The sequence below is a fragment of the Arachis hypogaea genome, chromosome 3 (genome assembly GCF_003086295.3).
Source record: "Arachis hypogaea cultivar Tifrunner chromosome 3, arahy.Tifrunner.gnm2.J5K5, whole genome shotgun sequence".
In the NCBI taxonomy this organism is placed as follows: Eukaryota; Viridiplantae; Streptophyta; class Magnoliopsida; order Fabales; family Fabaceae; genus Arachis; species Arachis hypogaea.
The window spans coordinates 2,149,474-2,164,646 of record NC_092038.1 but is presented as its reverse complement, the minus strand read 5'-3'; the positions used below and the strand labels follow the sequence as shown (position 1 = coordinate 2,164,646).

Sequence of the window (15,173 nt, the reverse complement as noted above, 5' to 3'; positions counted from 1 at the left end):
TGTCTGAGCAAAATATCAAAGTAAAAGTCTTATAAGATTTTAAATCCTTAAGAGTGTTGAAATGAATCATGTTAATAATATTAATATGATTCATTTTGTCTCCCCCTTCTTTTTAGTTCTCCTAAGCAAATTGTCAAAAATTGTGTACTATTTTTTTTTTTTTCAAAAAAGAACATTGATGAATATAGAGATGAAATTTGAGGTTTGTATGGTAGCAATTGGTAACCAAGTCAATGAAGTTGGAGAGAAGTAGATGAAGCATCATTTCCTAATTTTGACAGATGGAGAGAGAGAGAGATTTGAGGGAATGAGAGTGATGTTTCATGGTTTTTTATTTTTAAATTATGTGCAGCCCTGAAACAACTCTCTGAATTCTGAACACCTAGAATCAAATTTTCAGATTCATAGATTAGTTATGGTTTCAAGATATTCTGCCACCATTGATTGCATCTTATATTCTTTCATTCATCAGGTAGATTCTTGGAACATGTTTTGTACTTTAGTTTTGTTACTGACTAGTTATATACCATACTGAAAATGTATTATTAAATTCAACTATAAAATACTAGGTAAGAATTTGAGTGTTAATTGAGTTTAATTTTAATATATTAATAATGTAAAATATTTATACGATCGTGCAGTTATATTTTGTTTGAATAATCATTCACGCCTAAATAATTATCTTTACTGATATGATATTACATAATTATTTACACATATAAAATTATTTTATACCGATATTATATCAAAATGCGCCAACTTCGGCAAGGATTTTTGTCACTTGGCAGACCAAAATCCGAGTTAAGATTTGGGCGTGATGGAATCTGTTTCAGTAATCAGTCTCAAAATTATTTTATTTGAAATAAAATAGTGCATCCATTACCATTAATCAATGTACCATGAGCTACTACATACATTTGTTACATCATTGTTTGAATATTTTATAACTATATATGGACATTGATTCTTGGCGCCTTATAAAAAATTTGATTAACGTGTACATTTTTCTACATTAGAAAACAACACTGCGTAAACACGTTGAGTAGAGAAATAAATATTATTCTTTACCATAAATTAACATTCTGCCTAACTTAATTGTATGTTAACTTTTATTATTAATTAGAACTGAATTGCTTTTTCTTAGTTAATTTTAAAATTTTGCACGTTACTTGATCATAATTTAATTTCATTTTTTGTAATAATAATTTAAATTTTATACTTTATCAATTTAAAAGAATTTTACATAATTAATAATTGTATATTATTATATTAATAAAAATAACTAATTTTTAAGTATACTATTTAAATACATAAATTTAATTAAAATAATCTTTGATGGTCCCAAAAAGTAAGTAGAAATAATATGAACAAAAAGAATTCGATGAAGTCAGAAAAAGAGAATTTGGTTTGTTACGGTGTCACTATTGGAGAATTACTTTTTGGTTTCTAGGGTATAAAAGCAAAAAGAAAAAAACGTTATAAAACAGTATCGTTTGATTTACTATAAAATTAAAAATTATAGGAGTCAGATCAAAATATTATTTTAGTTTTTAATTTGATTAATTTTTAATTTGGTCTCTAATATTTTAATTATTATATTTAGCTTCAAAAAAATTTTATAGAACTAATTTTAATTTTAAAAAATTTTAAATAATTTAATATTGTCCCATCGTTAAATTTGACACAAATAATTCATATATTAAAGAGCCAATAACGTCGATTTTAGTTTGTAAGTATAATTGATATACCAACGATTATTAATATAAATATTTTTTTTTAATTTTAAAGTGTTGATAATTAATTACTGCGATTTAGAGTTCTGTACAGAAAAATTCGAAAAGAAAAAATATTATAAAAAAATTTTGAAGATGTCTTTTTAATATAAAAAAAGATATAATATAACTAATAGCGTTGTAAATAATCACTCTATTAATTATTTGTGTTAAATTTAATAGTATGATAATATTAAATTCATTTAAAAAATTTTAAAACAAAAATAAAATATCTAAAATATTAAAAACTAAATTAAAATTTGATTTAAATATTAAAAATTAAAATATAATTTTATCCTACATATTATTTATCATTAAATGGGATAGAATTTGAATCTCATTTAAATTGAATTCAGCTCTAATCTAATGATAATTATAACGCAAATCAAGGTGATATTTTCATTGTGTATGTTATATGCATATAAAAACAAAAATAAACAAGAGATAGATGCAGCTGTATAGCATTGGAAGAAGAAGTCATTTTCTTGCACCTAGTTGAGAGATATCATATGATTACATTTTTGTCCTCCTTGATATAGTGCCATAAGGATAGACATTGTTGAACATTGATAGGTGGAGATGGGCCATAGGTTGATATTTTAATTACATGATTATGACAAATAAATATGTAATTTAAATTAAACAAACTATATATTATCCATCAAGTATATAGTTTATAAATATATTGACCGTCGCAATCACCTCAAAGCGCAACCGAATAATGGGCCCACTTTGGTTGATGAGGCTTCAAATGAGAACGAAAATGGAGCAAGTGTTGATGGTCAAAGTCTTCAGCTACCACTATCTCTTTGTTTATTTAGCTCACATGCACATGCCAATATATATGCCATATAATTAAAGGGCTTTTAGACTTTATCATTACCATTAAGATGATATTACTAACTCTTATTACGAGTTTAACTTAATAAATTATGGCTATTTCTGTATGATGAAATATTTTATATTTTTCATAATTCAAATTTAAAATTATAGAGTTCAACGAAGGAATCAATTACTTTTCAGCATATATCGGAAATCCTAACCCTAATCTTTACAAAAATTGAGAATTAGAAAATAATTTTATAATAAAAAATTAACAAACATTAATTAATTAAAAATTAATTCTCTATATTTATTCATTAAATATATACTCATTATTATATCAGCAGTAACATAATTAACAGTTGCAATGATATATATTTTTCATAAGAAAACTCTTAGAGACAATAAATTTTGGTATTTTTGCTTATTATTTGACTAGTATAAATATTAAATTATTTTTAATAAATAAATTTTATTAATTTATGTGTGTTAAATTTTGATAAATATAAGTATAAATTATATATTTTTTGTGTATAAAATATTTGTAAATATAAAGACAAATTATTACTGATAAAAAATAATAATATTTGTTAGTCATGTAACATTGCTCACTTTATAGAAGCATAAACATAATTTTTTCATGAATACTAAATGGTGGAAACTCAAGTGAAGTCGACTTCACGTGAAGTTATAATACCTGAGAGCAGTTAGATAATTTGATTGATTTGACTAAATTTTCATCAAACGACTCTCAAATATCAACTTCACGTGAAGTCGACTTCACCTAAATTTTTACCATACTAAATATATATATTTTTATACGACAATTGATTCTGGACCAATTTTATTTAATCTTCATATAACAAGTTCCATTTTGGGTGTATAGTGCATATTTTGGGTCAATTAAATTGCGTGAATTGAGAAGATAATAAAAAGCATAGTGGTTACCATAAAAATTGGAATGAAACGCGGGAGTATTTTGTGAAGCATGACGTTCAAGTGCAGAAAATACCAAGTTTCTTATCAGTCAGTTATCACAGACTTCAATGCTTATACATCACACATGTTCAATGCAAGACATTGTTTTGAGGTTGAGCATTTTCAGTAGCCACAAATTACATTAATATTTTCAAGACTAACCCAAATGCTTGAAATTTAAAAGAGGTGAAAATGGTTGAAGAAGAAAGCTGAAAAAGATTAAACTTTTAGTTGTGTCCATTATCGTAGTGTAACTGATGAACATTGTTTTCACGTTAGAAAAATATAGGATACCAATATACTATCTGTTAATTTATTGTCAATAATAATTAATTATTATATTTTAATTATAATTAGCATTGATATGTATAAGGAGACATATCTACAAAAATATTTTCATTAGACACCATCATAAAAAAGATATTTTTATTAAACACATCTACAAAGACACTTCTATTAAATATAACCATAAACAAGAATTGACAGAAATTAATAGAATTCTTATTAGTTAGGTAACAAAATTGTTTCACATTACTACAATAGTATTATATTCAACATTAATAAGGAGAATTTATTTTAGAGATTAGAATAGCACTAATTTAAATAAACAACTTAATTAAATTTTTTTAAAATAAATTTAAAATATAAGGATTTATATTAAAAATAGATTATAAATAAATTATTTTGTGTTTAATTTTTTTCTCATGAAATTACTTATTTTAAAATAAAAATGATAAAAAAATAATTAAAAGAAAAGTTATTTTTTTTTTACTTTAAACAATGTTAAATCTTATCATGTATTATGTTTATAATAAGACTATTACTAGTTGATCATCTTGTAAATGATCTTTTTGAATTATTTTTTATTTCATCACTTATTTATCTTCTATCTAGGCCCTAATATAAATCATACTTGTGTTTAACCTTAAGACAATTCTAATTATAATTATAGTTAGTCAACTTACCAAGATGAGATGGTAAACCCTAATTCAATCCACAAATAATGAGTAACTTTGAAAATAATGCATGAGATATAGAAAGATCATACTGCATAATAATGATCTTCATTCATTCAAAAACTAAACTAAATTTGCAAATTCAGTTCACAAACACTGAGACTCAGACCCAGGTAGCATTTACAGTGCAGTTCAAAGCAGAGGGTAGTTAACAAACAAAAAGAAATTATAAAAAAGACACAAGACATTACAATAATATATTCATGACTACAACACAAGATAATTATTTCTGAGGCTTCTTCCATAACACACCAATCTTCTTAAGCATGTTGCCATTTTTCTTTCTGTTGTATTCATCATCATCATCCATCATGTGTTCACCAAATGGTGACCGTTTATAGTTGTTGCTGTCCAAAGAAACAGTTCTCTCTGTGATCTTACCATTGTTTCCGGCCGAAAGCATAGCCGCCGCAGCCTCTGCTGCCTTCCTCCATTGATCAGACTGCACCTTCAGCCTCCTCAGCTCTGCTTCCATTTCCGAGCTGGCCGCCTGCGCTGCTTCCAGCTGCTCGGCCACCCTCGCAGCCTTCCGGTTGCTCCTATCCGCCTCCTCCATCACAATCCCAAGTTTCGCGAGTGCCTCGCGCTCTGCAGCCTTAGCCGCCTCGACTTCTGCTGCAGCCTCCTCTTTACTAACTTTGCCACCATCTGACAAGCTCTTGTTGATTTCGGATTTCAGCGATTCGTTCTCTTCGGATATGCTTTGCAGTGTTGTCTCCTTGTCCATCAGATCAGCCTTCAATCCGGCCACACATTCATTGAGTTTGTTAAGTTCTTTTTAAGCTTGTTCTCCTTTTTGGATGCAATGCTCTCATCAAGCTTTGAACTCAAATTCTCATTTTCCTCCACAATACCTTGCAATTCAGTTTCCTTGTCCATCAAGTTAGCTTTCAACTCTTCGATTTCAACTTTCTTCGCTTTCAATTCAGCTTCTAAATCGCATGCCTTCTTGTTTGATTCAGATTTTATCTGTTCCATCAACTCATAGGCATTCCTAAGCTGCACCGTGCTTCGAATCTGTTCTTCTTGGTAATTAGTTTCGGCAGTTTCTACAGCAGATCTTAGTCGCGCAACCTCGGCCTTCAAAGCATGAATTTCGCCTTCGATCGGAGTAGGATCCTCGCTCTCTTTCAATCCTTCAATCAGAGAATTTCCAGAATGATTGCTCGCAAGTTCCTCGAGCGAGTTGATTCTTGCTCTAGACTCATCTAACTCTAAAGCAATGGAGTTGTAGCCATCAACGGCCTTCGCAGCATCGGTCCTTAGCTGATCTACAGTTCTATTAGCTTCCTCAAGTTGCAACAAAGTCTCATTAACCATAGCTTGGGCCTGAGCTTCAGATTCTTTGCAGTTCCTTAATTGATTTTTCATTTCCTCCACAAGAGAGAGAGTTTCTGACAAGTTCTGCTTCAAGCTCAACAGCTCTGTGTCCGCGGATTCGATGTGTTGGATTTGTTCAGTCTCACAATTAGCTGTCAGTCCAAGCTGAGCCTTGAGATGTTGCATTTCATTCATTGCAGAGGCAAGTGCAGCAGGGTCAACTGAAAGCCGGTTTCTAGAAGCCTCGAGTTCGCATTCGTGCTCCTCTATGGTTTTTTCAAGCTCAGAATCATGAAGTTCTTTAGTAGCTGAGAGCTCTAGAATTTGCTTCTGCGAATCCTCGAGTTTCGCAGATAGGACTAACAGTTGATCCTTGACATCCTCAGCCTCTTGCTTAGCTTGCTTCTTGCTCGATTCGGACAGAATAAGCTGGTCCCTTACCACCCTCAGATCCTCTTGAAGTTGAGAAACTTGTGATTCCAATTCGGATATCTTGCTCGGGCGCTTCCTCTGAGGAAACAAGGAATTATAATGGTTTAGAACCATAAAAAAATTTTGATGACTACAAAACACAGGATGCTTTAAAGATTCAACATGTAAATGTATGGAAAAAACAATGATAATTTCATAATATAGAACCAAATGCATCCTAAATTTTCAATGAAAAAGAAAGTTATCCCAAATAAACATGTTACTTGTGAAACAAGTTACCTCTGGAACAGGGCTTCTTGGTGATCTGCGGTCGGCGATCTTAGGGCTTCTTTCCTTTGACATTTTATTAGCTTGGCTTAACGATGATACAGCGTCTGTGTCTAGACCGGTGGGCCTTAGTTGGCGCATCGCACGCGGCGAAACCTTCTGAGGAACTTCAGAGGATCCGCCATTTCTAAAATCAAAACAAAGAGAGGTGTTGATCATGTAAACATTGTTGAATCCAAATCCCAGAAGACAAAAATGCAGGTGCAAAAACAAGTATGTCTTAGGGTCCGTTTGGCAAGCTTCAAAAGGCGAATGGATCCTCTCAATTTTTTTTAGCAATTGAAGGGGTAAAGTGTGATCTTTCACCATTAATTTTATAAGTGGGATCAAGAATAAATTCGAGAGAGAACAATGAAGGGTTACAGATTACACTCTACACTCTCAATTTTTTTTAACAATTGAGATGATCCATTCCCCTTCAAAAGCTACTTTTTGTGCTTTTTGACTTATAGTATTAATGTCTGGTACAATTTTTAAAATTAAATTACAATTTTCTAAGAAACTATTTGAGTTCTTATGAAAAAATTAAAAAAAAAAAACTTCTCTTATAATAAAAAGCTTTTTATCACATTTTTTTTTAAAATACTTTTAGAACTAAAATAACAAAAACAAAATAACTTATTTATAAGTTACTTTTAATGTAAGTATTTATCGTTTAAGCTATTTTTTTAAAAAAAGCTTAATTAAGCTGTTTACCAAACTGAGTCTTAATGTTGCGCTACCTGAGAACTGTAACCTTTTTTTTGGTGGATAGAACTACTTCAATTAGTCACAATAAAGTGTTGCTAATGTAGCTAGGTGTAAATGTCATCAACTTCATTAAATTCATTTTGAAAATGTAGTCTTCCAAGTTCCAAGAGCTATAAAGAACATTTTATGATTATGATAAGTTTCAAACTATATTAATCCTCCCTCCATTTCACAAGTGTGTCTCTTTTTAGTTTTGCACATGTATTAAGATAATCATTAAACTTTTATTGAAAAATATAAAAAATATCTCTAGTATTATTTTTCTCTCCATTAATTCTTTAGCCTTCTATGTTACTCTTTCTATTTAATAATGAAGGGCATAATAGGTAAAAATGACTTCTTGAAATTATAAGAGGACACTTAATTTGCAAACAAAAAAAAATGCAAAAATACACATAATATGAAATGAAGGGAGCAAAGTTTAATTTTGATTGTAACATTCAATCATATTCTTTCTTTTAAATAATAAGTTTAAAAATTAGTTGTTTTTGCTATGCGACAATATCCGATTAGTTATCTACATAAAACTCTTTCGTATTGATAGTACATGAAAAATGAATTCTTAAATATTGAAAGAAAAGAAATAGAGAGGAAGAAAATACAGAAAAGGAAAGAAAAAGAAAAGAAATGGAATAGATTTTTATTTTCTTTAAATATGTTTGGATGAAAATAAAATGAAAAGAAAGAAAATAATATATAATATTATGAAAAAATAATTTTATCCTTACATATTTTAAAATGTGTTGAAAAATAGGAGGATAATATTAGAATATTAATAGTAAGTACATTTTCCTCCTATTTTCCATCTAATGTTAGAGGGAAAAAAATTTAATGAGTCACACCTATTTTTTTACACTATTCACTTTTTTTTTTTACTTTTCTATTCAACCAAATAATATAAAATAGCTATTTTCCTCTCAATTTCTTTCTCTTCTTTTGCCTTCCTCCCATTTTCTCATCAAACAAACACACCTTAGTGTTAATGAAGGAGATCTTCCTCCTTAGTAGCCCGTAACAAGAATGAATCTTCTCAATTTTTTTTTCAATTGAGGGAATAAAGTGTGATATCTCATCTCTAACCCTTTAATGCGAATCCTCTCATAGTTTTTTTTGTTCCATTTATAAACCTTACCATTTCATGTGAGAAAAAAATTTGAGAGGATCTATTATGGGATCTTAATTAATATTGTAGTCCAAATTGTGTCTTCCCTAGAATAATTCGTTTTCAGTTTTATTTTTTTTAAAAAGGAACACATGAAAATGCAATTATAGTGGTGTGGGGTATTGAAACCTAATTGAACAAAAAAGGATATAGGGATACCTAATTACTCATTAGTCTAAGGAGACAAATATGCTTAGCTATCATTATCAATCTATTTTCTTAAGTAATCACTAATCACTAGTCGATCTAAACAGCTAAACTTGTCCAAGGGACTGAGACAGATAAAATTTATTCTATCTTATGGGATAATGGTATTCAAGCTTAGTTTTCACGTCAACTATTTTTTTTTTTTTGCTTTTATTTGAATCTATGATATAATTCAATTTTGATAAAAATAAACATATAGAGAAATTACAATATTTAAGAATAATAATCTTGCATTCTCTCACCTTAAATTAAATGTTGGAAAAAACTTCAGATAAAAATAAACGACTTATTTTGTTAAACAAAATTTATCAAAAAGGGAACTCACAACTAACTTTAAGAAAATTAAGAACGAGTATTTATTTATTAGTAGAAGGCCCAATAAAAAACATTTTCGGCACTAAATTTATCCAAAATATATGAAGCTAAACAATTCCATGGAGCTTCTTAAAATTCGGTTTAATTATTCTATTAGTCTTTATAGTTTTACCAAATTTAAAATTAGGTCTCTATTTTTATTCCCTTTTAATTGGATCTCTATATTTTTAATTTTATAATTAGGTCATTTTTAGTGTAAAAAATATTAGAATTTGCTAAATATTTCTCTGCAAATTGAAAATATCTACACTTAAGAACCTAATTAAATCTTTAATCACATATTTTCTAAGAGAAATATTCAGTTAATTTTAACATTTTTAACATGAAAAAGATCTAATTATAAAATTAAAAACAGTATAGACTCAATTAAAAAGAAAAAAATATAAGGATGTAATTACAAATAAAAGACCAATAAAAAAAATTAAACCTTGAAATTCCATTCGGATTAGGGTTAAAGGTTATAAAAGCAAGCGTTATAAATCATTTCAAGATTACCTTGTCTTAGGGTTAGGGGTCTGCATGGCTTCCTTCCCTGCCCTTGCAATTTTGTATCCACCAAAAAGAGAAATGGGCTCACAATTTGGGCCTCACTGTTTCAATGCTCTCTGACCCACAAGGACTATATCACTTCAAAAAAAAATGAGACAAGAGAATCCAATGTGAATGTTGATGAAGTTATGGGAAAATAAATGTGTTCATGCAATATGAGATGCACTACTTATCATATCATCCATTTACCCCTTAAGACATAAATGCACAAGATTCTTCATTACTATGGTTTTCACATTTCAGTGATTCAGTCCCTAAAAGTACCCCACCCTTCAAAGAGTATCCGAAAATGTTTCACTATAAAGATATTAGGTTATGGGTACCACTATTATATAGGATGACAAAATAAATAAAAAAGTGAAGTAGATTTTTATGAATATGTCAAACTCAAACCACATATATCAACAAAATTAAGGGAAAAAAATGTTATACTTTTTACCAAATGCTATGATAATGTCTTTTAGGCTCCAACATCCCAGTTATGATCAAGAGGGACCTACAACTAAACCCACATAGAAGGAGGAGGAAATTACTAAAGTACCCCCATGTAAGACCATGAAAATTTTCAATTTTATCCATGTGTAATGGGTATTTTGTAAAATCACAATTGAAATGAAAATTTCAATATCCTCCAATATTGCCGTGAAAGAAGGGAATAGCCAATTGTAGTTGGTATGGAAAAAGATATTTTATTACCTATAAAACTCTCAAACTTAGATTCTGTCTGCCAAACAAGAAAGCCAATTGATCAAATTGGCTCCAACTCTTTGACATTTTTCACATCATTATTGTTTCAAATTTCAATGTTGCATTTTAAAAACAATAAACCATTAAAAAAAAGTGTTTTTTTTTCTAATACAACATGCTAAGTTACTCAAGAGGGAAAAGTGGGAAAAACGCCAAAAATTAGAAGAACAAGGGATTTTCATAGGGAACAAAAACAAGAGGAATCAGATCCATACAGAAACACAAATAAAGCATGCAACAACAGCACTAAGCATTATTTAACTCTGCCACAAAACTATATATATGGATAATATATAGAAACATTTTAATTGATTAATTAATTAACCTTGGAAAAACAAATAGTAGAAAAATGGGAACACACCCCATATTTTGAGATTAAAAAGTGGAAAGAAGGAATGCACTATTTAGAGAAATATTATTTATTGAAGCATAAAAAAAGAGAGGAAGAAGCTCACAAACAAAGGGACAAATAAAGTACATTATAGAATCCACTTTTCTTTTTAATATATTCTCTGTGCTGCTTTTCTTTACACACATGAAAGCTACAAAACCTTGCAGCTCCTGAACTACATTATCAAGCAGAAAAACCGCATTTTCTTTTCTTTTGCCATAATAAATAAATATAAAATAAACTATATATCAGTTAGAAGCAAAGACACTTTTTGGAAAAAAAAAAAAAAAGCAAAAAAAGAGCTTTAAAAGAAAGAAGTTTCTTTTTTTTTTCTTTTACTCTCCTTAAAGTAAAATAGTTCTTACACGGAATTTTTTTGAAAAAAAAATTGAAAAAAGGAAATTTTGCAAGGAAATGTGGACACCCTAAAATAGTAAAAATATAAGTGGTAGAGACCCACTTTTAATATGAAGTTTTGAGATCTTGTGAGGTAAGAAATAAAGCAAGAATGTAATGTAAGTGCATTGACTTGAACCATATTCAACCCCATTTGGCTATTTGCTTACATTTTATATATGAATGCAAAGTTTAAAGAGAAAATGTAAATGCAAAACAAGTTGTGAGTCCTAACCAAGTGATGAAAGCATAGAAACTGAAGAAGAAGCTTGGAGAGTTGTGTATGCTAACCCTTGTTTTGTTCCTGATGATAGAGCGTGCAAAGGAGAAGCCAAGAAGAAAGGAGAGAAAGAGAGAGAGTAAGAGAGTGACAAAGAAAGGAAGCTAAGTAAGAACTAAGAAAGAGTGAGAGGGTTGTAAGTTGTAACTTTGAAAGGGTTGTCGTTTCATCCAACAGCTATTAAATTGGTTTGAAGTGTGACTTTGCGTCCGCAACTATCATATTCATACTCTTCGGATAAAATATGCCGTCCATATAACAAGAAAAAAATATTTAATTATTTTATAAGAATGCTAGATAATTAATAAATATTATTATTTTTTATTAGTATTTAATGAGTAATAATTTTTATTTATATTTATAAAAATTTTATACACATAAAATATATAGTTTATATTTTTATTTATCAAAATTTTATACGTATAAATTAATATAATTTATATCTATATTTTTTAAAATTTACACACATAAATTAAGGATTTTTTTATAAATAAAATAAAAAAAAAATCATATTTTTTTAAACATTATTTTTGAACTTTAATTTTTTAAATACGTTTTTTTAGAGCAAGTTCATCGCACCCCAGCGAACTTTATAAAAATTATAGAGTTCGCCTTACTCCGGGCAAACTCCTTTAAATTTTTTTGAATCCCGCATTTTTAATCATTTTAATCCATTATCATCATCTCCAAATAATATATAGATCTACAAATAATATATATGAGTATTTACACAAAAATAAACAAGCATGGCTTCTTCAATAACTTTTGTAATTATAAATTAAATAAAATAAGTCATATTTAACAATAGCAACTATTATCATCGTCTCAAAAAATATATAAGTACATCGGAATAAACTATATTTAACAAGAATTTTTTTAATTATAAGTCGTATTTTATTTTAAAAAAATTTAAAAATATAAAAATTTAATTATAAATTTATTGAGATTTTAAAATATAAGAATAATTAAATAAATAAAAAGATAATTATATATTTTATATGAATATTAAATTTAATAATTACTTTTATATATACTTAACATAGTTGTTTACTTTTTATATATGATACCAAAAAAACATTTGAATATTTTGCATCTTTAAAAATTAAAAAATGATTTAAATTTTTTATGAATTAATTATTAACTAAATTTTATTATTTTTTTCATATTTAGGAAAATTTTGTAACATTGAAGAATATGTAATCCTTTTACTACGTTTTTACTAAGATGTCTTCTCTTTATGTTGAGAGATAAAATGTACCACTCAAATGAAATGAACTTTCATAAATGGAGTATGTTGTATACTTGTACGTCGTATGTTATTCCACAAATACTATGCCTACTTTGATAAGTTCTCACTCTTTTATTTAATTAATCTTACCTCTTGTCGTGTCTTGGGATCGACGACGAATAAATCCAACAATTAAAATTGTTTAAATGCATCTAGTATATATGTTTCAAATAATTGCGTGATTTTTTTAAAGTAAAATATTAAATTGAGATATTAAAAGATATATATGTTTTGGACTTTTTTTTTACATTGCTATCAGTTTTTGGAGGGGTTTTTTTTATTTTTGGTTTGGTCAGTCTGAGAGGTTTTTATTACAAGTACTAGTTTTTTACAAAATTTTGATTTGGTAACCCATCTATGTCGGCCCAATAGATTCTTTTTTGTAAGGAAAAAAGCAGATTATCCAAAATACAAAAACAAAAGAGCCTTTTCCGGTCAAGTTAGCCCATAGAGAAAAAGAAAAAAAACTCCCTTTTAATGAATATAATAACAACTTGTGTCATTGTGTGACACTCCAAATACTAAGACTAAGACTGCATACGAATTGGATCGAATCGGATATAAACTATAAATCTATTCGATCCACACTGTATTTATCAAATTAAATCAGATACAATATTTATTATTTTTTATAGTGTGAATCGGATAATATCCACAAAATTTGAATCGAATACGGATAATTACTGTGAATATATAGATATTATTCGATCCATGTGAAACCCTAGCAAATAGTTCAGTTTTATAGTACCAGATCATTCATCCAGTAAACAAAAGGTCAAAGACATTTTTAATATATTAATTAATATTAGAAAATCATAGTTGTGGTTGGTGGCTAAATATCTTTTGGAAAAATTAACAGAAAAAATTAGCAAGAGTTAATTAATAATATAAAAGAGTAAAAATTTTAGTTAATATGTATCCTAAAAGTACATATTACAGATATTATTACTTATTAGTAAAAGTTTTAATTTTTTTAATAAATACATAACAATTAACAAATATATTAAAATTTTAAATTTTATATTTTTTCATAAAAAAAAATTTAATTTGTAATCTTGCATGTCTTTTTAGAATATATATTAACTGATTAATTAAATATAAATTATTACTTCTTGTTAACCGTTTTTAATATTGTTTTCTCCCCAACCAAAAAAAAAAAAAACATATTGGAGCAAAAAATTACTATCATTTATTAACATGTCATTGTATATATCATTGTCATTTGCATTTATTAAAAAGAAAATGGAAAAGTATAGTAACTTGTAGATGAAATTTCCGAGTAGAAACAGCTTTGACGATAATAATAGTTCACACTCCATAAAATGCGGAAGCTTTAAATCTTCATGCAGCTACACTGACATTTTCCCTCAGTTCCTTTGAAACTGCAGCAAGATAGGCATGTGATGACCCACATATATACCTCTTACCCAAATAAATGTAAAAATATTATGCAAGCAAGTGATTTTTATAATGAAATATTATCTATATATTAAATACTCTTGATATTTATATAAAAAATCTAAAAATTAATAATTAATTATATATTTAAATTATTTTTAATTAATAAAAAAATATATTTAATTGTTAAAAAACACTAATATTAAAGCAGTATTTATTATAAGAATTTAATTTTGATACATCGTTAGTAAAAAGTAATTTTATATGTGTATTTAATTATGTGACGTCACATCAATAAAAAATAACTATCTTTTGTATTGATCGCGTGAATATCATCTAAAAACTAATGTAATTATACGACTATATAAAATACTTTACGCTGTCAATACATCAAAATTTAACTTTTATTATAAAGACCATATATGTAACAAGATTGTTCTTATAATTATACTACTTGACAATTACATAAAATATTAAGAGAAATAAAAATATAATAGTGGCATTTTTTATGTACATAAACTTCCCTGCTATGATGTAAAGGCGACAAAGACATGAACCTGCATTCTGTGTCCCTTCTGCTACATGGAACTTCCAACGGAACTTCGGTTCAAAGTCTCTGGTCTCTCAGTGTGAATGGAGGGATATTATAATCATTAACTCCATATATAAAAGTTGGTTATTATAATATATATAGTATTGAAATGATTTTTTTTTTCGCCCTCATTAGAGAGTACTTGGTGATGAGGATCGATGGAAAATGAACATAAATTAAAGTACTGATTTAATTAAATAAGACATGAAAAAAATATATAAATTAAAGTTACAATTTTATCTAATAATGACTAAAATTTTGTCTCAATAATTTTTAAATATTTAACACTTTAGTAGGTACACCTTATTGTCATTAAATTCTAATGTCTTGAGTCAGAAATATAACAACAAATGAAAAGAAAATATGTATAT

The 15,173-nt window shown here is 27.7% G+C and overlaps 1 protein-coding gene across 1 annotated transcript; it reads right to left on the bottom strand.

The window, feature by feature from the left end:
- Positions 1-4,604: 4,604 nt before the first annotated feature.
- LOC112786541 (interactor of constitutive active ROPs 3-like) lies at positions 4,605-11,671 on the bottom strand. The gene is given in 5 exon segments (XM_072232206.1): positions 4,605-5,365; positions 5,368-6,418; positions 6,620-6,794; positions 9,657-9,788; positions 11,536-11,671. Coding segments are annotated over 4 exon segments (1,806 nt in total). The 5' UTR covers positions 9,683-9,788; positions 11,536-11,671; the 3' UTR covers positions 4,605-4,811.
- Positions 11,672-15,173: the final 3,502 nt, after the last annotated feature.